We start from the raw sequence: 23,502 nt of genomic DNA on the forward strand, positions 1-23,502 counted from the left end.
TGCAGGATCAAAAGTTCCTTGCATTCTAACATTCCATTACTCTGCATCTTAATTTTTTTTCATTTATAATAATTTTTATTTTTTCCATTTTAGCTGGTTTGCAGTGTTCTGTCAATTTTCTACTATACAGCAAGGTGAACCAATTGCACATGCATGTATACATTATTTTTTCTCATTATCATGCTCCATCATAAGTGACCTGACATAGTTCCCAGTGCTATACAGCAGGTGAACGTTAATATTAATTAGCCCTCACAATTAAATTCTAAGTTACCTTAACAAAAATCGAGGTCAGGTATACTACAAGTTTGGCTTCTGTTATATTACTCACACCTCCCTTTTCAACTTGTTCTGGTGCTGGAACCTAAAAAGAAAAATAGGCATCCTGCTTGTGAAACAATCTCTAGTTAAGAGTACAAGGATATGGAGAGACAGATGAAAAATATCTTCATCTTAAAGTTGAAGATAAAATAATTGACATGAATGAATGCTATTAGTCGCTTTTGGAAAGCCACCCAGAGGAAACACATCTTACCCCATAGGTCAGACTAAAATCTCTATGAAAGCTGACCATACACTGGGCTTCACATACTTTATTGCCATTTTATAGGAATTAAAGGCCAGAAAATATAAGTAACCTGCCAAAGCCTGACAATAAATTATGGCACGAGGATTCAAACTTAGATCCAGCTCTAATACCTGTGCCCTTTTCATTTTCCTATTGCCTTTTATACAAGTAATGGAGCAATAAAATACCCCAGGTTTGGAGTTCCCATCGTGGTGCAGCGGAAATGAATCTGACTAGGAACCATGAGGTTGCAGGTTCGATCCCTGGCCTCACTCAGTGGGTTAGGGATCCAATGTTGCCGTGAGCGTGGTGCAGGTTGCAGATGTGGCTTGGATCCCATGTTTCTGTGGCTCCAGAGCGGGCCAGCAGCTACAGCTCCAATTGGACCCCTAGCCTGGGAACCTCCATACGCCTCGGGTGTGGCCCTAGAAAAAACAAAAGAAAAAAAAAAAATTTCCCCAGGTTCCACCATACCTAATAAAACTCTCCAAGGATTATTTACCTCCTAAATCATCCCTAAGCAACCTTAATTAATTTTAATATGAATTATTTGGAAACCTGATGCTAAGGAAGAGGAAACATGAGTAGCAAAAACAAAGTATCTTGAGTTCTCATCATGGCCCAGTGGGTTAAGAACCCAACTAGTATCCATGAGGATGTGGGTTCAATTCCTGGCTTCAATCAGTGGGTTAAGGATCCAGCTTTGCTGTGGGCAATGGTATATATTGAAGACGAGGCTCAGATCCCTCGTTTCTGTAGCTCTGGTGTAGGTTGTCAGCTATAGCTCCAATTCAACCCCTAACCTGGGAACTTCCATATGCCATAGGTGAGACCCTAAAAAAAAAAAAAAAAAAGAAAGAAAAGGAAAAAAAAAAGAATCTGATCACTGGTGAAGTAAAATAATTGCAAACTATGAGTAATATGTTAGAATTGTGGTTTATAAAAGCAGTCTTTTTTGTGTATGTATATGTCTTTTTGTCTCTTTAGGGCCGCACCCACGGCACTTGGACGTTTCCAGGCTAGGGGTCAAATTGGAGCTATAGCCACTGGCCTACACCACAGCCACAGAAACACAGGATCTGAGTCACATCTGCGAGCTACACCACAGCTCATGGCAACGCCAGATCCTTAACCCACTGAGGGAGGCCAGGGATCGAACATGCATCCTCATGGATGCTAGTCAGATTTTTTAACTGCTAAGCCCAAGGAATTTAAATAATAGGGCAAAAAGAGAAAAACTAAAGAAAAAGATCGGAATTTTTTAATTTTTTTACCTTGTCTGTATTAAGAAAACAAACAGGATTGTTTGGCTCAAATGCTCCAACCATCCAAGGATTTTCAGAATAATCAGCATAAAATTCCAGTTCCAGCTTTACATCTTTCAATTTAGGAAGGTTTACCACTGCACTGGCCACTTTGTCTGATCCACACTCCAGCTTTCCTTCGTATGTCAGTTTATTACTTAACGACATAATTTTACTAAAGGAGTTAACAAGAATAATTTTAGTTTTGGTGATGAACACAAATATGAAAATCACTCATAACTGACACTATCACAAATACCTGTTCATTCTGTACTGCACAGTCAACTGTACGACGGCATTCTTATTCTGCTCAAGCCTCTTGAATAAGCTTTCACTCATGCCAAGAGCTCTGTCAACAGATCAAGTACAGGCTTATCAGTATACTGAAACTGCCCCTTAAAAAGAATCTAGTTTAAGGAGTTCCCGTTGCGGCTCAGCGGTCAACGAACCCGACTAGTATCCATGAGGACTAGTTTGAGGTTTGATCCCTGGCCTCGCTCAGTGGGTTAAAGATCCAGCATTGCTGTGAGCTTGGATGTGCCAATGCTGTGGCTGTGGCATAGGCTGGTGGCTACAGCTCCAATTGGACCCCTGGCCTGGGAACCTCCATATGCCGAGGGTACAGCCCTAAAAAGACAAAAAAAAAAAAAAAAAAAAAAAAGAATCTAGTTTAAAATGAAACCTTAATGTCTACTTACCTTGCTTCACGGTTTAGCACCAGGGGAGGAAGCTGCTGATGATCCCCTACCAACACAAATCTCCGTGAAAAAAAAAGTGGCCCTAGGCAAATTGGTTGGCTAATTTGAGAGGCTTCATCCACTATACAAAAATCAAAAGTTTTACGAGAAAATATCGGATGGTTTATTCCCATGCATGTTGTTGCAACTATAAGCTAAAAACAAATAAAGAACACAGATCAGTGTTTTAATATATCCATGAAATACAACTTTGTTTTCCAATTTTGAAATTAAAAATCAAAAAAGAGCTCTTTGTCACAAACAACAGGAATCTCCCAATATTATTTAATTCTGAAACACTTATAGCATGCAAAAAAAATTTTTACTATAAATTTTTAAAAGTCAAGTTAGTTTCCCAGACACTATAACCATGCTCAAATTTGGATATTTCCTGACAGAAATCTAAAATGTTCAAGAGGCAGTAACTTAATTTTTTTCTCTTTTTTTTTTTGCAGCCCTGTGGCATATGGAATTCCCTGGCTAGGGACCAGATCCAAGCCAAAGTTGCAACTTATGCCGCCAATGCTGGATACTTTAACAACTGTGCCAGGCTGGGAATCAAACCTGCAGCCTGGCACTGCAGAGACACTGCCAATTCTATTGTGCCACAGCAGAACTCCAAGAATTTTTGTTTGAATGTTTGTTTCTTTAGGGCCACACCCGTGGCATATGGAGATTCCCAGGTTAGGGGTCTAATCGGAGTTGTAGCTGCTGGCCTATGCCAGAACCACAGCAACACAGGATCTGAGGCGCATCTGCGACCTACACCACAGCTCACGGCAACACGGGATCCTTAACCCATTGAGCGTGGCCAGGGATCGAACCCGCAAACTTATGGTTCCTAGTCAGATTTGTTAACCACTGAGCCAAAACAGGAACTCCTCTAAGAATTTTTTTTTCTAATGTCAACTATGACTTCACTTCTGGAAAGATGGAGTACTTTTCCCTACTCCTCCCACAAAGTACAACTAAAAGCCCTGAGCATTATAAACTATAAACATAAACACCCTGAAAGGTGGAGAAAAGGTGGGCCAGCTGGGGACCTTGGGGCCCAAGGAATAGCACAGTAGTTTGTCCCCTGGATTTTCTTTTTGCCTGACATATCCCAAATTTGAAGCTGAAAAGACAAGGAATCCAGGAATACCAATGAGTGCAGACCAAAATAAAGCTCCAACGAAAGCCAAAGGAACACGATGGGAAAGCCTGGCAGACAGAACACTTTTATACAATAACCGCGAGAGTCTAGCTAGACATCACAGAAAAAATATGGCAGCACCCACTACCAATAACAGCAAAGGCTGACTCGGGAGCCTGGACTTCCACTCACCTGAGGCTAGAATAAAGCACCCTATCTTATTGGGATGGTGTCAGCAAAGATCAAGTAGGGAGCCAGAACTTTCATCCCTGCTCTCTGGTAGTAACCCCCACCCAACAAGTGTAGACTGCCTGGGGAAGCCTAGACTTGCACCCCTACCCAGCAGTGATGAGAAGCCCCCCTTATACATTAAAAGAAGCTGAGTAGGGGGAATTCTCTCACAACAACAACAAAAAGAGGCTATGCAGGGAATCTGGACTTCAGGTCCCACCTGGCAGTAATGAGGCAGCATACCCTCTTGCCCTGCTAGGCTAATGCTGGAGAAAACAACTCTAACACCAGTTTAGATACACAATACAAAAATACTCAAGTTTTACCAAAAAATACTCATTACACACAGATCCAGGAAAATCTCAAACTAAATAAAAATAAAACAATCAATAGATGGCAATGATGTTGGAATTCAATGACAAAGATTTTAAAGCAGCCAAGATAAAAATACATCGATGAGCAATTATGAACACACTTGACTACTCAAATGAAAAAAACAAGTCTCAAGAAAATAAATGTCTTGGGAAAGAAACAAAAGATAAAAGAACCAAATGGAAGTCTTGGAACTGAAACTACAATAACTAAAATTTGAAAATCATGGCATAAGCTCGATAGCCAGGGACAGAGGAAGGAATCAGAGAACAGAGACAGAGAAAAGATAAATTATACAGTCTGAATAACAGAAAGAAAATAGACTGAAAAAACAAAAACTGAACAGAGCCTCATGGACCTGTGGGACTTCAAAAAGGACCTATCACTTGTGTCTTCACAGTCTCAGAAGAAAAGGAAGAGAAAGAAGATGAAAAAGCATTGGAAGAAATCATGGCTAAAAAGGTCCAAGTTTGGCAAGAGAAATGAAATCTATAGATTCAACAAGCCAGGAAAACTCCAAATGTAATAGGAAAAAATCCACTACAAAACATATCATAATTAAAATTCTAATTACTAAAGAAAAGGAAAAAAAATCTGATTGGCACAACACTGTAAATCAACTATAATTTAATAAAAAACAAAAGATTAAGGGAGTTCCTGTTGCTGCTCACGGCATTGTCGTGAACTGTGGTGTAGGTCACAGATGTGGCTTGGATCCCACATTGCTGTGGCTGTGGTGTAGGCTGGCAGCTGTAGCTCTAATTTGACCCCTAGCCTGTAAACTTCCATGTGCCGCAGGTGCAGCCCTAAAAAAAAAAAAAAAAAAGCCAATCAGACAACTTAGCTACTTCATTTTTTTCAATAACTGGGATAGATATTAGACAAAAGAGTTAAATGAATAGTCTATCATATCTATTTTAGATGATTTTTTTAAGATAAAAATATCAGTTAAGACTTCCCAGTAAAAATATATACAGACATTAAATAATAAAAGCTAGTTCTAGTTTTTTTTTTTTTAATTTTTTTGTCTTTTTTAGTGCCTCACCTGCCGCATATGGAGCTTCCCAGGCTGGGTGTTGAATTGGAGCTGTAGCTGCTGCCCTATACCACAGCCACAGCAATGTGGGATCTGAGCCAGGACACTGATCTACACCACAGTTCACAGCAATGCCAGATCCTTAACTCACTGAGCAAAGCCAGGGATCAAACCTGTGTCCTCATGGATACTAGTCAGACTTGTTTCTGCTGAGCCATGACAGGAACTCCAAAAGCTAGGTTCTATATCAAAGCCTTGAAATACCTATCACAAGGTTATTCATGTACTATTACTTCCAATTGAAACTCACTAAAAAATTCTGATAAGTAATTTTCTAAGTGTGATACTAACATAGTAAGAAATACATATTTGGTCTTCCTTCTGGTTCTTGACACAGAGCTCCTAAAACCCAAATAATTTCCTAGTGGGATGAGAGGACCATCTTTTGTTATTTATAAGCCCTTTCAACCAAACCTGAGATTATGCTAATGAGGTGACTTTGACTTCTGAGAACCTTTGGAGCAAATTATGGAACCCATGAAGAAGAACATAGAGAGCCCCAAGTTGGGCACAAGAGGCCAGAACTTACAATTGAGAACTGAAGCAGGGGGGAAAATTGTGGGACTGAGCCTTCGACCTGCGGGGTCAGCACTAACTCCAGGTAGTCAGTGTCACAAGTGTGAGTAAAGAGTGTGAATAGAGAGTTTTCCTTTATATTTTAAACTAGAAGATAAGAGCCCTGAATAATCAATTAGAGACCTTGTTTTGGAGTTCCTGTCATGGCTCAGTGGTTAAAAAACCCGACTAGTATCCACGAGGACAAAGGTTCAATCCCTGGCCTCGCTCAGTGGGTTAAGGATCAGATCTTACCTTGAGCTGTGGTGTAGGTCACAGACAAGGCTTAGATCCCACATTGCTGTGGCTGTGGTGTAGGCCAGCAGCTGTTGCTCCAATTCTACCCCCAGCCTGGGAACTTCCATATGCCACGGGTGCAACCCAAGAAAGACAAAAGACAAAAAATAGAAAAGAAAAGAAAAAAAAAAAGAAGCCTGGAGTTCCTGTCATGGCGCAGTGGTTAACGAATCCGACTAGGAACCATAAGGTTGCAGGTTCGGTCCCTGCCCTTGCTCAGTGGATTAACAATCCAGCGTTGCCGTGAGCTGTGGTGTAGGTTGCAGATGCAACTCGGATCCCGTGTTGCTGTGGCTCTGGTGTAGGCTGGTGGCTACAGCTCCAATTAGACCCTTAGCCTGGGAACCTCCATATGCCGAGGGAGCGGCCCAAGGAATAGCAAAAAGACAGAAAAAAAAAAAGAAACCTTGTTTCACTTCAGAAGCAAAGAGTAAACTACAAAACAAACTGGTCGGGTAGTTTAAATAAATTAATCATGTGCAAATTTGGTCAATAAAATGAAATTTCCCAAAGTGCCATTTCTCCCCTCATTCTGGCTGCAAAAATTACCGTCAGTGTCATATACAATAAATGTACTTACTTGACCATTGTAGAGTTCTTCTAGAAGAGCCAAGGATTTAATGGACCTTGACCTGCAAATTTCCTCCTCTGTAAATTTCTGGATATCTGGATGTACCTTCTGAGTCTGACCCAAGCGCAAAAATCCTATCTTAAACTTTGCCAACTTCAAAAGAATATTGTCAACAGCAGAATGTGTATAGCTGGTCAACAAAACACTAAAACCACAGGCATAGAGAATTCTCACCTAATAATAAAGAAAAGAAAGGAAAACAGCATTACTTCTAGCTCCAGATAATTTTTAATATTTATGTTTTTCAAATAGAATTAGAAAACTTATTAGGAAACATATCTAAGAGCTGAGCCAAGTAACATTTTAAAAAGTTTTAAGGCCAAATTGTCTTATGAAAATAACATGGCATTATTATCAGGTTATTAATATCTTAATAATATATGATAAAGTTGAATAGATATAAACTTTGGCTAGTGCCTGGCACATAGTATCAGTCAATAAATATTTTCTGCCATCATTATGACTATTGTAAGACTGCTGCAAAACTTACTGATATGAAAAAAATGGAAACCCCAAAAAATATATTTCAACCATCTCTGTACAACTTAGTCATTTTTTAAAGGGAAGGAAGACACAAAATGATACAAGTATTACCAACCAAAAGAGATTTAGGACAATTATTTATTTATATTTTTTTATTTTTGCTTTTTAGGGCCACACCCACGGCACATGGAGATTCCCAGGCCAGGAGTCAAATCGGAGCTGTAGCTGCTGGCCTACACCACAGCCTCAGCAATGTCAGATCCGAGCCACCACAGCTCACGGCTTCGTCGGATCTTTAACCTACTGAGTGAGATCAAGAATATGAATGCTAGTCATATTCGTTTCCGCTGAGCCACTCTGGGAACTCCGATTTAGGACAATTTTTTAAATGCAAGAACTCTGAAACATTATAACTATTAGTGATTTTTTAGCTTTTCTATTTCTCATGTCATTCTTAACTTGCAATAAAGGCATTTTCATTTAAAATTCAACCCTTTTGATATCAAATATCATATACTCTCTGTACTGAGGAGAAGCTAATTTAAATATTCAGTTTCTAAGCAAAAGAATAATAACCTTACGAGAGTACATATGGTAGTGGTTTTCCCCGTTCCAGGCATTCCCACGATGAGGGTGTAGTCTTTAGAAAGAAGTACCTTTTTCATAGCTTGCCTCTGAGGCTTGTTCAAACCTACATTTAAATTTTAAAGATAACAGGAAAAAGAGCACTGAGTTTCTTCAATGAGAAAATGAACCATTTTTTAAGAAAAACAGCCTCTACTCAAGTCTGTTCAATTTATCTTTCAAAGTAAGAAAATGTCATGGTAAAACTAAAGGCCACAAGTCAAGGCCACAAAGAGACTGTCTAAAAATTGCAATTGCAAGTTTAATAAATTATTAAATCACTAGACCACAAGGTAGATTAAATTATAAACAGAACCAAGAGAAATTAATGGACCAGGCACAATGATTATAACATATCTTTTAATTAATTAATTAATTTTTCTTTTTTGGCCACCTATATAGCTCCTGGGTCAGGGATCAGACCCCCTATTGTGACCTATGCTGCAGCTGCAGCATTGAATCCTTAACCCACTATGCCAGGCTGGGGATCGAACCTACATCCTGGTGCTCCAGAGACACCACCAATCCCATTGTGCCCCGCCAATCCTACTGTGCCCGGGAACTCCTAACATACCTTTTAGAATGCAGGCAACTGTGTCCTTTGCATCATGTGGAAGGACAGAACTGAGGTAGGATATAAACTGTGGTTCGCGAAAGTCAATGATTAAATCTCGAAGTTTTTGACTGGAAAAAAAAAAAGCTTTTAGTAATATTCCTTAGGAAAGTGGGGTAAAATTCAGATTCATTTACTGTTACAAACCTGGCATAAGTATTTTCCATCAACTTAGAAAGATTTCCTAATGGGGTATCTATATCACAATTTTTTTCTTCCTGGTCCAACCTGAACAAAGTTGATTCTGGGAGTACTGACAAGTTCCTAAAACAGCAGAACAGATGTACATGAATGCTTTTCATTTAACATAGTCAGTGGGTCTGCACAAGAAACATGTTGCAGTCTGCTAAAAGAGCAAATGGGCCAGAATAGCTATTTAAAAAGCTACTAGCTCCAAATTCATACTCACCAACCAAAAACAGCAGTGAGGTCCTGGATTGGTGGGGAAAGGAGGAAGGGGAAGGCACAAGGCACTAAAGTTAAAGCACCAGGAAAGGTTAAGTCCTAGAAAGTCTCATATACGATGTTAGGAAGTTCCGACTTGGGAGTTCCCATTGTGGCTCAGCAGTAACGAACCCAACTGTATCCATGAAGAGGCAGATTCGAGCCCTGGCCTCGCTCAGTGGGTTAAGGATCCGGCGTTGCTGTGAGCTGTGGTGTAGGTTGCAGACTCGGGTCAGATCCTGCATTGTGGCTATGGCCGGCAGCTGCAGCTCTGATCGGACCCCTAGCCTAGGAACTTCCATATGCCTCATGCGTGGCCCTAAAAAGGAAAAAACAAAAATAGGGAGTTCCTATTGTGGCTCAGTGGTTAACGAATCCGACTAGTATCCAAGAGGATGCAGGTTCAATCCCTGGCCTTGCTCAGTGGGTTAAGGATCTGGCGTTACCGTGAACTGTGGTGTAGGTCGCAGATGTGGCTCAGATCCTATGTTGCTGTGGCTGTGGTGTAGGCCAGCAGTTACAGCTCTGACTGGACTCCTAGCCTAGGAACCTCCATATGCCACGGGTGAGGCCCTAAAAAGACCAAATAAATAAATAAAGAACAAGTTTTGACTTTACATATTCAGATTAATTGAAGAGTCCTTAACAGAAGAACGCTAATAATCAGATTTGCATTTTTCTGTGAATGCACTGTGGAGAAGACAGTTATTTAATGGAGGCAAAACTGCAACCACAGAAACCAGGCAACTGCTGCATAGGCCCAGACTTGTGGTGACTGAGATCAGGGTAGTCTTGACAGAGAAGATGGAATAACCTTGAGAAATATTTAGAAAGTAAAATTGTCTGACATTTGGATCCTGATTGAGATGGACAACTCAAATGTCTATCATTGCAAATGGATAACAAAAGATGGTCTACCACATAGTGGAATATTACTGAGCTATAAAAAGAAATGAGGTACTGATAAATGCTAAAATAAAACATGGATGAGCCTCATAAACATTATGCTAAGTAAAAGAAGCCAGACAAGCATGGTCAAATAATGCATAGTTCTATTTATATGGAATATCTAGAACAGATATGTCCAAAGAGACACAAGCCAGAGTAGTTGGGCTGAAGGGATCGGGGAGTGGGAAGTGACTGCTTAACAGGTACAATGTTCCCTCTTGGGGTGATGATAATGTCTTGGAACTAGATAGATGCAATGGCTGCACAACATCGTGAAGGTACTGAATGCCAATGAACTGTACCTTCTAAAACAGTTAATGGTCAATCTCATGTGAATAGTACTTCTATTTTAAAAAAATGAACCGAGTTCTGTTGTGGTGCAGCGGAAACAAATCTGACTAGTAACCATGAGGATATGGGTTCAATCCCTGGTCTAATTCAGTGGATTAAAGGATGCAGCATTGCTGTGAGCTGTGGTGTAAGTTGCAGACTTGGCTCAGATCCTGCATTGCTGTGGCTATGGTGTAGGCTGGCAGCTGCCACTCCAATTCGACCCCTAGCCTGGGACCTTCCATATGCACTGGTGCAGCCCTGAAAAGCAAAATAATAATAATAATAATGATAATAATAATAATAATAAAGTACTGGAGTTCCCGTCATGGTGCAGCAGAAACAAATCCGAGTAGGAATCATGAGGTTGTGGGTTCAATCCCTGGCCGAGCTCAGTGAGTTAAGGCTCTGGCGTTGCCGTGAGCTATGGTGTAGGTGGAAGACGCAGATAGATCCTGCATTGCTATGGCATAGGCCAACAGATGTAGCTAGCCTGGGAACTTCCATATGCTGCACATGCAGCACGTGTGGTCCTTGAAAAAAAAAAACAAAAAAACTTGGAGTTCCCATCATGGCACAGAGGGAATGAATCCAACTAGGAACCATGAGGTTGTCGGTTTGATTCCTGGCCTCACTCAGTGGGTTAAGGATCTGGCATTGCCGTGAGCTGTGGTGTAGGTCTCAGACTCGGCTCCGATCCCTTGTTGCTATGGCTGTAGGCTGGCAGCTGTAGCTCTGATTCGCCCCCTAGCCTGGGAACTTCCACATGCCATGGGTGTGGCCATAAAAAACAAAAATAAAATAAAAACTAAAGTACTGGTACATGAAGGTAAGCCTCGAAAATAGTATGCTAAGTGAAAAATAGTCATAAAAGACCATATATTGTATGATCCCATTTATGTGAAATGTTTAGAACAGGCAAACCTATAGAGACAGAATGGAAACTGGTGGTGGTCACCCAGGTCTAGGGGACTGACTGCTACAAGGTACAGGGCTTCTTTTAGCAGTGATGAAAATGTTCTAAAATTGATTTTCTTGTAGTCTGCATAGCTCTGTGAATATACTAAAAGCCATTAAATTTCATTCAAATGGATGAACTGTATGCTATGTGTTTATATGTCAATAAAGCTGTTATTCGTCTCCCCAGAAGGGACTATTTCATTACCTGTCCAATAAACAGGTTACTGTCGTCATGTTCATCTCTTTCACGTATCCCCTAGACAAAGCAAACAGTGTTCTCTCTTCTCCACTTAAAATAATCCTGTCACCTGTCATCAGATTTGTGGTAGGCATGGAACCATTTTTACGTTGGAAAGTATGTAAATATTGTCCATCACAAACTGTCTTTACACGTTCTGTTCGAATCAGGTTTCCAATGCAGCTGCCACTCTCCTCCCTATAAAAGAGGAAGAAAAATAAAAAGCTTCCATTTTACATCATGTACATAAATACTGTATTTTCATTTTCCCACAATTTACTTGTTCATCTGATCCCTGGAAACTCTACTGCTAAAACGGAGTCTGCCATTTTTATATTTTCCACAATCTACACTAAAGAGGTAGAAGTGCGAAGGAAACATTCTATCACTTTTAAAATAATCTCTCATCAACAGACCTCTAGACAAGTGCTGGAGGCACCTCCCTTGTTGCACGGTCAGCTGGGATCTCTGAACACCATGCCTATGAGCACTCTGATCCTTGATGGACACCCCCACCTCCTGTGCTGAAACACATAACATTACAAAAGACAGAGGACTCTGCCATGGCTCAGTGGGTTAAGAATCCAACTGCAGCAGCTCAGGTTGCTGTGGAGGCATGGGTTTGATCTCAAACCCAGTGCAGTGGATTAAAGGATCTGGCGTTGCCACAGCTGTGGCTCAGATTCAATCCCTAGCTTGGGAATTTCCATATGCCATGAGCGTGGCCAGGAAAAAAAAAAAAAAAAAAAAAAGACAGACTGTAATAACCTAACCCTGAATCTGAAGTCAAAAAAGTGATAACTTATTTCTTTAAGTGTTTACAAGAGGATTTATAATTATTGTTATTAAAACCATGGCAAGCCAACTGATAATTACATTGCCTCTAAGAAGTAAGTATTTGGGGGAGGGATAAATTAGGAGTTTGGTATTAACATAGACACGCTACTGTATATAAAATAGATAACCTGCTATATAGCACAGGGAACTCTACTCTACTCAATATTCTGTAATAATCCATATGGAAAAGAATCTGAAAAAGAATGGAAATGTGTATAAGTGAACCACTTTGCTATATACCTGAATCTAACACAACATTGTCAATCAACTACATGTCAATAAAATATAAAAATTACATTAAAAAAAGAAGTAGGAGCTCCCATCATGTCGCAGTGGAAATGAATCCGACTAGTATACATGGGGATGGGGGTTCAATCCCTGGCTTCACTCAATGGGTTGGAATCTGGCACTGCCATGAGCTGTGGTATATATAGGTTGCAGACATGGCTCGGATCCTGTATTAATGTGGCTGTGGTATAGGCCAGCAGCTGTAGCCCCAATTAGACCCCTAGCCTGGGAACTTCCATATACCACAGGTGTAGCCCTAAACAAGCAAAAAAAAAAAAAAAAAGTAAATATTAAACATTTACAATCTCTCTGGCACGGCTATTAAGCACTAAACAACTTCAGAAGTTGCTGGCACATACATCTGACATAATTACTGTACTTATGTTCTCTATCAGAAACGACTTAGGAGTACCCACCGTGACTGAGCAGAAAAGTACCTGACTAGCATGCATGAGGACGCAGGTTCAATCCCTGGCCTTGTTCAGTGGGTTAAGGATCTGGCATTGCCATGAGCTATGGTGTACGTCACAGATGCAGCTAGAATCTAGTGTTGCTGTGGCTGTGGCGTAGGCTGGCGGCTACAGCTCTGATTCGACATCTAGCCTGGGAACCTCCATATGCCATGCTGTAGCCCTAAAAAAAAAAAAAAAAAAAAAAAAAAGACAAACTCTTTCCAAGGTAATGTTGTTTTGTGTTAAAGTCTAGTATTAAGAAAATAACAAACCAGTCATATTATTATCAATATTCCTTCTGGAAAGAAATAAATGGATCAAAAGTAACTAAATATTATAAGAAGAAAAATATTATGCAAAGATATACAAAATTATACTAAGTAACTTGTAAAAAAACGGATCTCACAAAATATGATATTGACCAACTTTAGAAAATCTGAATCTCTATCAACACTTACTAAAAATATAAGCTTTTAAAATTCTAGTATTTTTTTTAAATTCATTCTAGTATTTATTTATTTAATTTATTTTTTTGTGTGTGTGTCTTTTTTTTTGCTATTTCTTGGGCCGCTCCCGCAGCATATGGAGGTTCCCAGGCTAGGGGTAATCGGAGCTGTAGCCACCGGCCTACGCCAGAGCCACAGCAACGCGGGATCCGAGCCGCGTCTGCAACCTACACCACAGCTCACGGCAACGCCGGATCGTTAACCCACTGAGCAAGGGCAGGGACCGAACCTGCAACCTCATGGTTCCCGGTCGGATTCGTTAACCACTGCGCCACAACGGGAACTCCTCATTCTAGTATTTAAAATGTGAAGTAAACTTCATTCATTTGCACTTCATTCATTCAACCTGCTGAAATTCACCTTATGAATTTGATAACTCGTTTATACTCTTCACTGATAAAAAAGGATTTACGGATAATAAGAGGTCTCCCCCAAAAAAAGGTAGTTCCCATCATGGCTCAGAAGAAACGAATCTGACTAGTATCCACAAGGACACAGGTTCTATCCCTGGCCTCGCTCAGTGGATTAAGGATCCAGTGTTGCTGGGGGCTGTGGTGTAGGTCACAGACACTACCTGGATCCGGCGTTGCTACGGCTGTGGTGTAGGCTGGCAACTGCAGCTCTGATTTGACCCCTAGACTGGGAACCTCCATATACCACATGTGCGGCCCTAAAAAGACGAAAAAAAAAAATTTACTGATAATAAACAAGATTTATTTGAGGCATGTTTACTGAAAATAACAATGGTGATCTACTTAGAAACAATTCACTGACAGTCATCTCGAGTTAGCATGAATACATGAAGCTGCGTATCTTGAACGTGCTATAAAACCAGTCTTTGCCATAAATTCCAAATGTCATCCCACTGGCTTGTCCAAATTACTGAAGTTTTACTTTATTAAACAGACCACTTACATTTCTGAAGTAGGCATTAACCATATATTTTGATGATTCTTTTTATTATCCTTTGACTGTGACTCCAGAGTTAACATTAGACACCAAAGGCGGAAATACTCTAAGTGTGTAGGCTTTAGGTGCTGGGTTTCTTCTTTTATTTGGGGCAGCATGCCAGTCAGGACTGCACTGCCATCCATCTGCTGTTCAACTGCTCTAAAGATAAAGTTCCAAGTCAGAGATTCATTTCACTGGCTGCCTATGAAATGAGGTATTTCTCAAATAAGAACACATATATGATGATAATCACAACTTATAACCACAGCCCCTATTTTCTCTCAAAGTCATTTCAACATTTCATAAGCCAAATGGCTTTTTACAAAACAGAACACATAGAAAACTCATTTCTGCATTATTTTGCCTTCAGTGACTATCCCCCAACAAGGGCTGAAGTTGGGTATATGCTAGTCTTCATTCCTATCTGTAGCATGATTTGGCTGGTTGTATGACTGCATTTCTCAAAATCACAATATTTATACATCCAGTTCTGAGCCATTTAGAAAGTCAACATAACAAGGAGTTCCCGTCATGGTGCAGTGGTTAATGAATCCGACTAGGAACCATGAGGCAGGTTTGATCCCTGGCCTTGCTCAGTGGGTTAAGGATCCGGTGTTGCCGTGAGCTGTGGTGTAGGTCGCAGACGAGGCTCGGATCCCGCACTGCTGTGGCTCTGGCGTAGGCCAGTGGCTACAGCTCTGATTAGACCCCTAGCCTGGGAACCTCCATATGCTTCATGAAGCGGCCCTAGAAAAGGCAAAAAAGACAAAAAAGACCAAAAAAAAAAAAGAAATTCAACATAACAAAATGGAGAACCATATGCAGTGTCAATTTTGCTTAACACTAATTTTAAGACTTTCATATAGAAATATAGGATGGCATACAAAATATCAAGAGTAAAATGTAAGATTTCAAAAAAATATGCTTGTGGAATTCTCACTATGGCACAGGATGTTAAGAATCTGACTGAGGTGGCTTGGGTCACTGCAGAGGCATATGTTTGTTTGATCCCCAACCCAGTGCAGTGGGTTAAAGGATTCGGTGTGACCGCAGAAATGGCATAGGTTTCAGTTGGGCCCAGATTCAGTCCTTAGCCCAAGAACTTCCATGTGCCACATCGCAGCAATAAAATAAAAATTAAAAAAATGGAGTTCTAGCTATGGCACAATGGGATCGATGGCATCCCTGCAGTGCCAAGATGCAGGTTCGATCCCTGGTCCAGGAAAGTGGATTAAAGGATCCGGCATTGCTGCAGCTGCAATGTAGGTTGCAACTGTGGCTCGGATCTGATCCCTGGCCTGGGAACTTCATAAGCCACAGCGCAGCCAAAAAAAAAAAAGAAAAAAAGTACTTGTACTATAGGCCCAGATTTCCCATGGTTCATGGTCTCTGCCATTAAGAAATCTTTTGGGGAAAAAAAAAAAAAAGAAATCTTTTTTTTTTTTTTTTTTTTTTTTTTTTGGTCTTTTTGCCTTTTCTGGGGCCAATCCCATGGCATATGAAGGTGCCCAGGCTAGGGGTCTAATCTGAGCTATAGCTGCCGGCCTACACCACAGCCACAGCAATGCAGGATCCGAGCCGTGTCTTCGACCTACACCACAGCTCACGACAATGCCAGATCCTTGACCCACTGAGCAAGGCCAGGGATCGAACCTGCAACCTCATGGTTCCTAGTCAGATTCGTTAACCACTAAGCCACGACGGGAACGGGAACCCCCAAAAAAAGAAATCTTTTTTTTTTTTTCTTTCTTTTTTTTTTTTTTTTTGTCTTTTTGCCATTTCTTGGGCCGCTCCTGCGGTATATGGAGGTTCCCAGGCTAGGGGTCCAATCGGAGCTGTAGCCACCAGCCTACACCACAGCCACAGCAACGCCGGATCCTCAACCCACTGAGCAAGGGCAGGGATCGAACCCGCAACCTCATGGCTCCTAGTCGGATTCATCAACCACTGCGCCACGACGGGAACTCCCAAGAAATCTTTTGATACAATGCTGTTGACAATGCAGGTTTGAACTGTGGGGGTCCACTTACATGTGGGTTTTTTTCAATAGTAAATATTACAGTACCACTCAATCTAAGGTTGGCTGAATCCGTGAATGTGGAAGAAACTTGAATACGGAGAGCTGACTGTAAGTTATACTCAGATTTTCAAGTTCAGGGTGGGTTGGCACCCCCAACCCCTGCATTGTTCAAGAGTCAACTGTAATTTTAAAGGTCTTTTACATGAATTTTCAGGCTGTTAGAACTTTGGCTCTGATTTGATCTTGTTTCCTAGTCTGAATTTTTATATCTAAGTACCTTCTTGTGTCCTTTGAAACTCTCGCTGGCCTATGAAGGTATAAATATGTATGACTGTTCATAAGAAAGTTAATAAACATCCCATACATAGGAAAAATAGGCACATATCAACAAGACAATTCCATTGGATCATATAAACCTGTCTGGAAGAATCAATTTCCCTGTTTTGAACTATAAAAGGTTTGAAATTAAAACAGCAACTGAGTTCCCTTGTGGCTTAGTGGGTTAAGAATCTAGCATTGTCACTGCAGCAGTTCAGTTCATTGCTGCAGCGTGGGTTCAATTTCCAGCCCAAGAACTTCCACGTGATATGGGTGTGGCCAAAATACCCAAGGAACAATTAAAAAACAAACAAACAAAAAAAACATAAAACAGCAACTAATGGAAAATTTCTTGAAATTTCACTTAAGAAAAGTTGTATTCACAATGCCCATTCTACATCTTTCTTAACTAGATTCCATAAGTGCTACAATTATTTCATTTCTCCAGAAACTATATGCAGCAAGATTAAAATATCCACTCTAGGAAAGTTTTAAAAGCATTCTATTATTCTCCAAGGAAAGAGCCCTGTTATATAACATGAACTAACTGTGCTTTTTCCCCTTATTTCCTTCATTTTAAATAACCAAAATGAAATCATCAATTTCAGACCAGCCAACAATGTTAAATCCTTCTGACTTGAGTGCTTATTTAACTGGATATAATGTTTTTGGAAACCAGTGTGTTTACCTGCTATAAAGAGCACAGTTGGCCATCTGTGAACAATATTTACAGGTTTGCTGTTCCTCAATTATTTGTGGCAAAGGAGCAAGCTTTGTCTTCTCTCCAGTAGCAGATTTATTAACACGGTGAAACAAAGAGAATGCCATCTGGTTTCTTAGCCTTAATAATTCTATGGGGGGGAAAAAGGGTGGGGGTTTTTTAAGAATTAAGTCAGGAGTTCCCGTCGTGGCGCAGTGGTTAAGGAATCCGACTAGGAACCATGAGGTTGCGGGTTCGGTCCCTGCCCTTGCTCAGTGGGTTAACGATCCGGCGTTGCCGTGAGCTGTGGTGTAGGTTGCAGACGCGGCTCGGATCCCGCGTTGCTGTGGCTCTGGCGTAGGCCGGTGGCTACAGCTCCGATTCGACCCCTGGCCTGGGAACCTCCATATGCCGCGGGAGCGGCCCAAGAAATAGCAACAACAACAACAAAAGACAAAAAAAAAAAAAAAAGAATTAAGTCAAGTTTTATTATATATCTTTTCCATTATATAAGTAAAATTTTCAGATTCAAAAACAAAAAGGAAATCAGAGCATTTATATTTCCCATTACACTAGAATAACCACTGTTAACATTTTAGAAAACAAAAACAAAAAAACAAAGGAATTCCCTGGTGGCTCAGCAGGTTAAGTACCTGGTGTTGTCACTGCTGTGGCTTAGGTTGCAGCTGTGGCACAGGTTAGATACCTGGTCCAATAACTTCCACATGCCATGGATGTAGCCAAAAAAAATTTTTTTTTGGTATAAATCCTTTAAGTTTTGTTCATTGACAAGTTTTTTAAACAACCATATATCACATAAGTAGTAAATCTTGTGAAGATGGTATTTTATTAGCTGAATGCTAAGGACAAATACAGCTAACTAGTTTGTCTTGAATATAAGACAAGAATTTTAAAGTTTTGTACGGTAAAATTTTAAAAAGTCTACAATGTTTTCAACTATACAGTATACTGCTAAAATTCTCTTTTTCAGGGAGTTCCCAAGTGGCTCAGCAGGTTAAGGATGTGCCATTGTCACTACAATGGCTCAGGTTACTGCTGTGTCTCGGGTTCGATCCCTGGCCTGGGAAATTCTACATACCTGGGTGTGGCCAAAAAAAAAAAAAAAAAAAAAAATACCACAACTTACAAATTACAACCTGCTTTAGGCATAACAAGTACAGTGAGCGACTGTCAGGTACAAATGTATACTACCGAACATTAAAGGAAAGGAGTTTCCTTTGTGGCTCAGTAGTTAACGAACCTTACTAGGATCCATGATGATATGGGTTCGATCCCTGGCCTTGCTCAGTGGGTTAAGGATCCAAGGTTGCCTTGGCTATGGCGTAGGCCAGCAGCTGTAGCTCTGATTTGATCCCTACCCTGGGAACACCCATATGCCACAGGTATGGCCCTAAAAAGCAAAAAAAAAAAAAAAAAAAAGTTGAAGGGAAAAACCAACCAGCAAACAAAACCAAAAGAAGTAAAATTGAGAGAAAAGAGCTCAACCTCTTTTATCAAGATGTTTGGCAGGCACAGGGTACATCTGGCCAGTCTTCAGGTAGAGGAGCAGGCCAGCCTCTGGATCAGCTCTCCTCTCTTGGCATAGCAGTGTATATAGAACAAGCTGTGAAAATACAGTACATTTGCCAAATAAAACTTTAACTTTCTCTATTTCCACACATTTTTCAATCAAGACATACTGTAATTCTAAAATGGAAAAGTCAATTAAGCTACCTCTCTTTTCAAAATAACATGATCCAAATTTAGTAAAAGTAATATAATAAATTCAATGTCAAGTACTTAATTTCCACAAAACAAACATAGGTTATACTTCTAGGGGAGTTCCCACTGTGGCGAAGCAGGAATGAATCCGACTAATATCCATGAGGTTCGATTCTGGGCCTCGCTCAGTGGGTCGGGAATTTGGCATTGCCTGTGAGCTGTGGTATAAGTCTCAGACCTGCTCAGATCCCTCGTTGCTGTGGCCGTGGTGTAGGCAGGCAGCTATAGCTCTGATTCGACCCCAGCCTAGGAATTTCTATATGCCATGGGTGCAGCCCTAAAAAGCAAAAAAAGAAAAAGAAATTGATAGAGGGAAAAAAAAAAGGTTATGCTTCTAAATTTTACATACACAAAAGATTTAGAATTTTTCTTTTTTGTTTTGTTTTGTCTTTTTACCTTTTCTAGGGCTGCATATGGAGGTTCCCAAACTAGGGGTCTAAGCAGAGCTGTAGCCACCGGCCTACACCACAGCCACAGCAACTCAGGGTCCAAGCCACATCTGCAACCTACACCACAGCATATGGCAACACCAGATCCTTAACCCACTGAGCGAAGCCAGGGATCGAACCTGCAACTTCACAGTTCCTAGTCGGATTCGTTAACCACTGAGCCACAACGAGAACTCCTAGAATTTTTCTTAAACAGTAAATAGTTTGGTTTCCAATAAACTCAAGAGGAAAATTAATCAAGCTATGTTTTACATTGTGAAATTAACAGTCTTCAGATGCTATCTTCCCTATTTAAAATGAGGGAACTAGGAGTTCCCGTCGTGGTGCAGTGGTTAACGAATCCGACTAGGAACCATGAGGTTGCGGGTTCGGTCCCTGCCCTTGCTCAGTGGGTTAACGATCCGCGTTGCCGTGAGCTGTGGTGTAGGTTGCAGACGAGGCTCGGATCCTGCGTTGCTGTGGCTCTGGCGTAGGCCGGCAGCTACAGCTCCGATTCGACCCCTAGCCTGGGAACCTCCATATGCCGCGGGAGCGCCCCAAAGAAATAGCAAAAAGACAAAAAAAAAAAAAAAAAAAAAAATGAGGGAACTAGAGTTCCTGTTGTGGTTCAGTGGGTTAAGAACCACACACAGTGTCCATGAGGATGCAGGCCTCACTCAGAGGGCTAAGGATCCAGTGATGCTACAAGCTGCTGTGTAGGCCTGCAGCTACAGCTCCAATTCGACCCCTAGTCTGGGGACCTCCATAGGTCCAGTCCTAAATAAATAAATAAATAAATTAAATTAAATTAAATTAAATGAGAGAACTAGGAGTTCTCTTGTGGAGCAGCGGATAAATAAATGATCCAGCGTTGTCACTGCAGTGGCTCAGGTCAGTGCTATGGCACAGGTTTGATCGCTGTCCCAGTAACTTCCACAGGCCATGGGGTGCACCAAAAAAAATAAATAAATAAATAATTAACTAATTAAATGAACCAAACATTAAAATGCATATTATTTATGCATAGTTACTGAGACAACTAAATGAGACTAACTTTACAATAAGTTTACTGTTTTCTCCAGAGCAGGAGGTGGCATTAAGTACTTAGGTTTATGTGGCTCTCTTCAGAGAAACCATCTAAGACAAGTTAGAAATAGCACCTTTAGTTCATGAAAACACCTTAGCAGTAACATCTGAGCTTATGCAGCATGTTTTGGGAAATCTTTTTATAGGCACTCTATTTGTGTTGCCTGATACGCACTGGTAACCAAATAAAACTTTTATTATTTTTTTATTATAGTTGATTTACAATGTTCTGTCAATTTCTGCTATATAGCACAGAGGCCCAGTCATACCTATATATATATACACACACATTCTCTTTCTCACACTATCCTCCATAATGTTCCATCACAAGTAACTAGATATAGTTCCCTGACCAAATAAAACTTGTGAAAATTAAAATGAACTTGTTGGAGTTCCCACTGTGGTTCAACAGTAACAAACCCAGCTAGTATCTGTGATCATGCAGGTTCGATCCTGGCCTTGCTCAGTGGGTTAAGCATCTGGCATCACCATAAGCTCTGGTGTAGGTTGCAGATGTGGCTTGGATTCTGCGTTGCTTGCTTGCTTGCTTTTGGTTTTTGATTTATTGCATCTATTAAGTTACTTCCTTGAGACTTCACATTGGCAGGTTTGGTATGTTAAAAACAATTATTTTCGAGAGGTTTTTCATCCAGAAAGAAAGAGGAAAAACAAAGTCTTTCTATAGTTGAAATACTAATTTTTCAAAAAAATTGAAAGGTTACTGTTAGAAAAAATCTAAACAAACCACTCTTGATAAAGACATGAGGCAGTTTCAAATTAAAAATACAAATTGAAGTAATTTTATAAAGTACTGAAACTAGCTATAATTCCAGCATAGGTATTTAAACAATAATAAGAGAGGAACAGCAGTGGAACTTAAATATGATAGGATTTATCAACATAAACTTTTTAAGTGCAAATAGTACAGAAAATTTATCAAAGACATAGCAATCATTCTAATCTACAAAATCAGTCTCAGTTCTGTATACAATCTATATAGTAGATCTGTTAACTCAGCCACTGTAATGAAATACCAATTTGCAAATCATAAAAATAAATGTGCTTTGTTTTATGTCCCATTCCTCTCTTGGCAGTTCATTTTCTAGGAAAATCTATAGTGGAGGATGAAACTGGCTGTGCACTGCTATCACTTGTTGAAGCTTCTCTTCTTTGGCTTTTCTACAGTTGTAAATTGTTTTTTTTTTTTTTTTTCCATGAAGCTACTGAGAAAATCATCTACGTCAGTTTTTCCCTCCAAGAAATTTTCTGCAATATTATCGGATTCTTCCTCAGCTTCATGTGCAGCTACTTTCAATCCTGCCTGTAGGGCACTCATGCTACAGCTCTAAGTTCATGATGCCTCTGCATCTTTTTCTTCAAAAGTAGATGTCATTTGTAAGAAATCCATACTTACCTAAACTTGTTTGCCTTTTGGCTTCTAAGCTGGGCTCCAAAATAAGATTTTTTTTCTTGCTAGTTCCTCAATACTTTTTATTAAGTCATCCTTGTGAGTAACGATTCGTTTTAGCTGAGGCAATGTCAGAAACTGTCCTAGTAATATCTCCTCTTGTTCATTCATATCTGTACGTTGTGACCCACTTAGTTCTGAGAGTTCTGGAAATGCATCAGGGACATCGGGTATCTTGTCGTCAAAATCATTTTGGCTTATCGGTGCTGAAGCGTCTGTTACGGGAACAGGCAATGGCAGATTTGAAAGGACACCAAATGAAGGAGCAGCGGGTTTGGCTGTTGTATAATTCATCGTTGAAGAAGAAACATTGTCGGCAACAGATAAAGAACTGATAGTCCTGTTAGCTTCTTGTGGGGGATATGGAGGAAGAAATGGAAAACCCTGAGAAGCCCAAGGAGGCATCTCATCTGGGTTACTGTACAGATACAGAAATGCTGCTGAAGCAGAAGCTAAAACTGGAGGATTCTTCCACAACTCATCCGAGAGACTCTGAATAATTTTCCCAAGATCTGAATGCATTGTAAAATTGTTTATTAATGGAGAGGTAACATACACTCCTTGTTTATCCACTAAGTGATGTTGTTCTGGTGGATACACACTGATCACTGGTTTTTCCTGAGGAAACCATGGACGAAGCAATATCTTAATGTTAATTGTCAGGTTGTATGGTGAATGGCAACCTATATTTCATATCTTTATTTCCGCTATACTGGAGTGTGAGTTCCGGAGGGACTCGATCAGGCACTGCTTTCGCTGTTGAAGGTTGGTGAGGCCACTGGGTAACCCAGCTACAGAGGAATCGCTCTTGCTCAGGGGAAAGAGGCCAGCTCATCCTCCACAGGTCCAAGGGCCGAGGCCTTAAAGGTTCTGGCGTGCTTCTCCCAGCTGCCCAGCCCAGGGGTTCTCCAGCAACAGAGGAGGAGAGGGCAGGGATGCCCCAGCCCAAGTGCTAGCGAGCTGTCTTCTCTAAACAAGCCTGGCTGAGGGTCCGTGGGGCCTAGGGAGTATGCTCTGACTGCAGGCAGCTAGAGAGAGGGAACTCAGCACCTGGGACCAATAGTCCTACCGTCACGTCTCTGACACCCAAAAAGCCAGTT

At 40.6% G+C, this 23,502-nt stretch overlaps 1 protein-coding gene and 1 pseudogene across 9 annotated transcripts in view; both read right to left on the minus strand.

Moving 5' to 3' along the window:
* Nucleotides 1-23,502, minus strand: part of DNA2 (DNA replication helicase/nuclease 2) — a 349,771-nt gene that overhangs the window by 6,621 nt on the left and 319,648 nt on the right. For 2 of the 9 annotated variants that reach the window (XR_014828003.1, XR_014828004.1), the window contains exons 7-18: nt 19,145-19,262; nt 17,627-17,789; nt 14,565-14,759; nt 11,534-11,764; nt 8,794-8,910; nt 8,608-8,717; nt 7,986-8,100; nt 6,876-7,100; nt 2,571-2,764; nt 2,132-2,221; nt 1,843-2,047; nt 275-364 (exon numbers count right to left, since the gene is read on the minus strand). Coding sequence is in view for 7 of the 9 variants with exons in the window: in XM_021072448.2 (XP_020928107.2) it covers nt 275-364; nt 1,843-2,047; nt 2,132-2,221; nt 2,571-2,764; nt 6,876-7,100; nt 7,991-8,100; nt 8,608-8,717; nt 8,794-8,910; nt 11,534-11,764; nt 14,565-14,759; nt 17,627-17,789; nt 19,145-19,262 (1,848 nt within the window). In the remaining 2 variants the exon portion in view is untranslated. Of the gene's footprint in view, nt 1-274; nt 365-1,842; nt 2,048-2,131; nt 2,222-2,570; nt 2,765-6,875; nt 7,101-7,985; nt 8,101-8,607; nt 8,718-8,793; nt 8,911-11,533; nt 12,917-14,564; nt 14,760-17,626; nt 17,790-19,144; nt 19,263-23,502 lie in introns of all 9 variants that reach the window. The other 7 variants (XM_021072448.2, XM_021072449.2, XM_084997077.1 and 4 more) reach the window with 4 other exon arrangements.
* Nucleotides 21,814-23,051, minus strand: LOC102157632 (vacuolar protein sorting-associated protein 37A pseudogene; annotated as a pseudogene).

Source organism: Sus scrofa, chromosome 14 (assembly GCF_054392235.1).
Source record: "Sus scrofa isolate SSC_HxYL_T2T_F1_AM1 chromosome 14, Sscrofa_HxYL_maternal_Yorkshire_Landrace_v2.0, whole genome shotgun sequence".
Lineage (NCBI taxonomy): Eukaryota > Metazoa > Chordata > Mammalia > Artiodactyla > Suidae > Sus > Sus scrofa.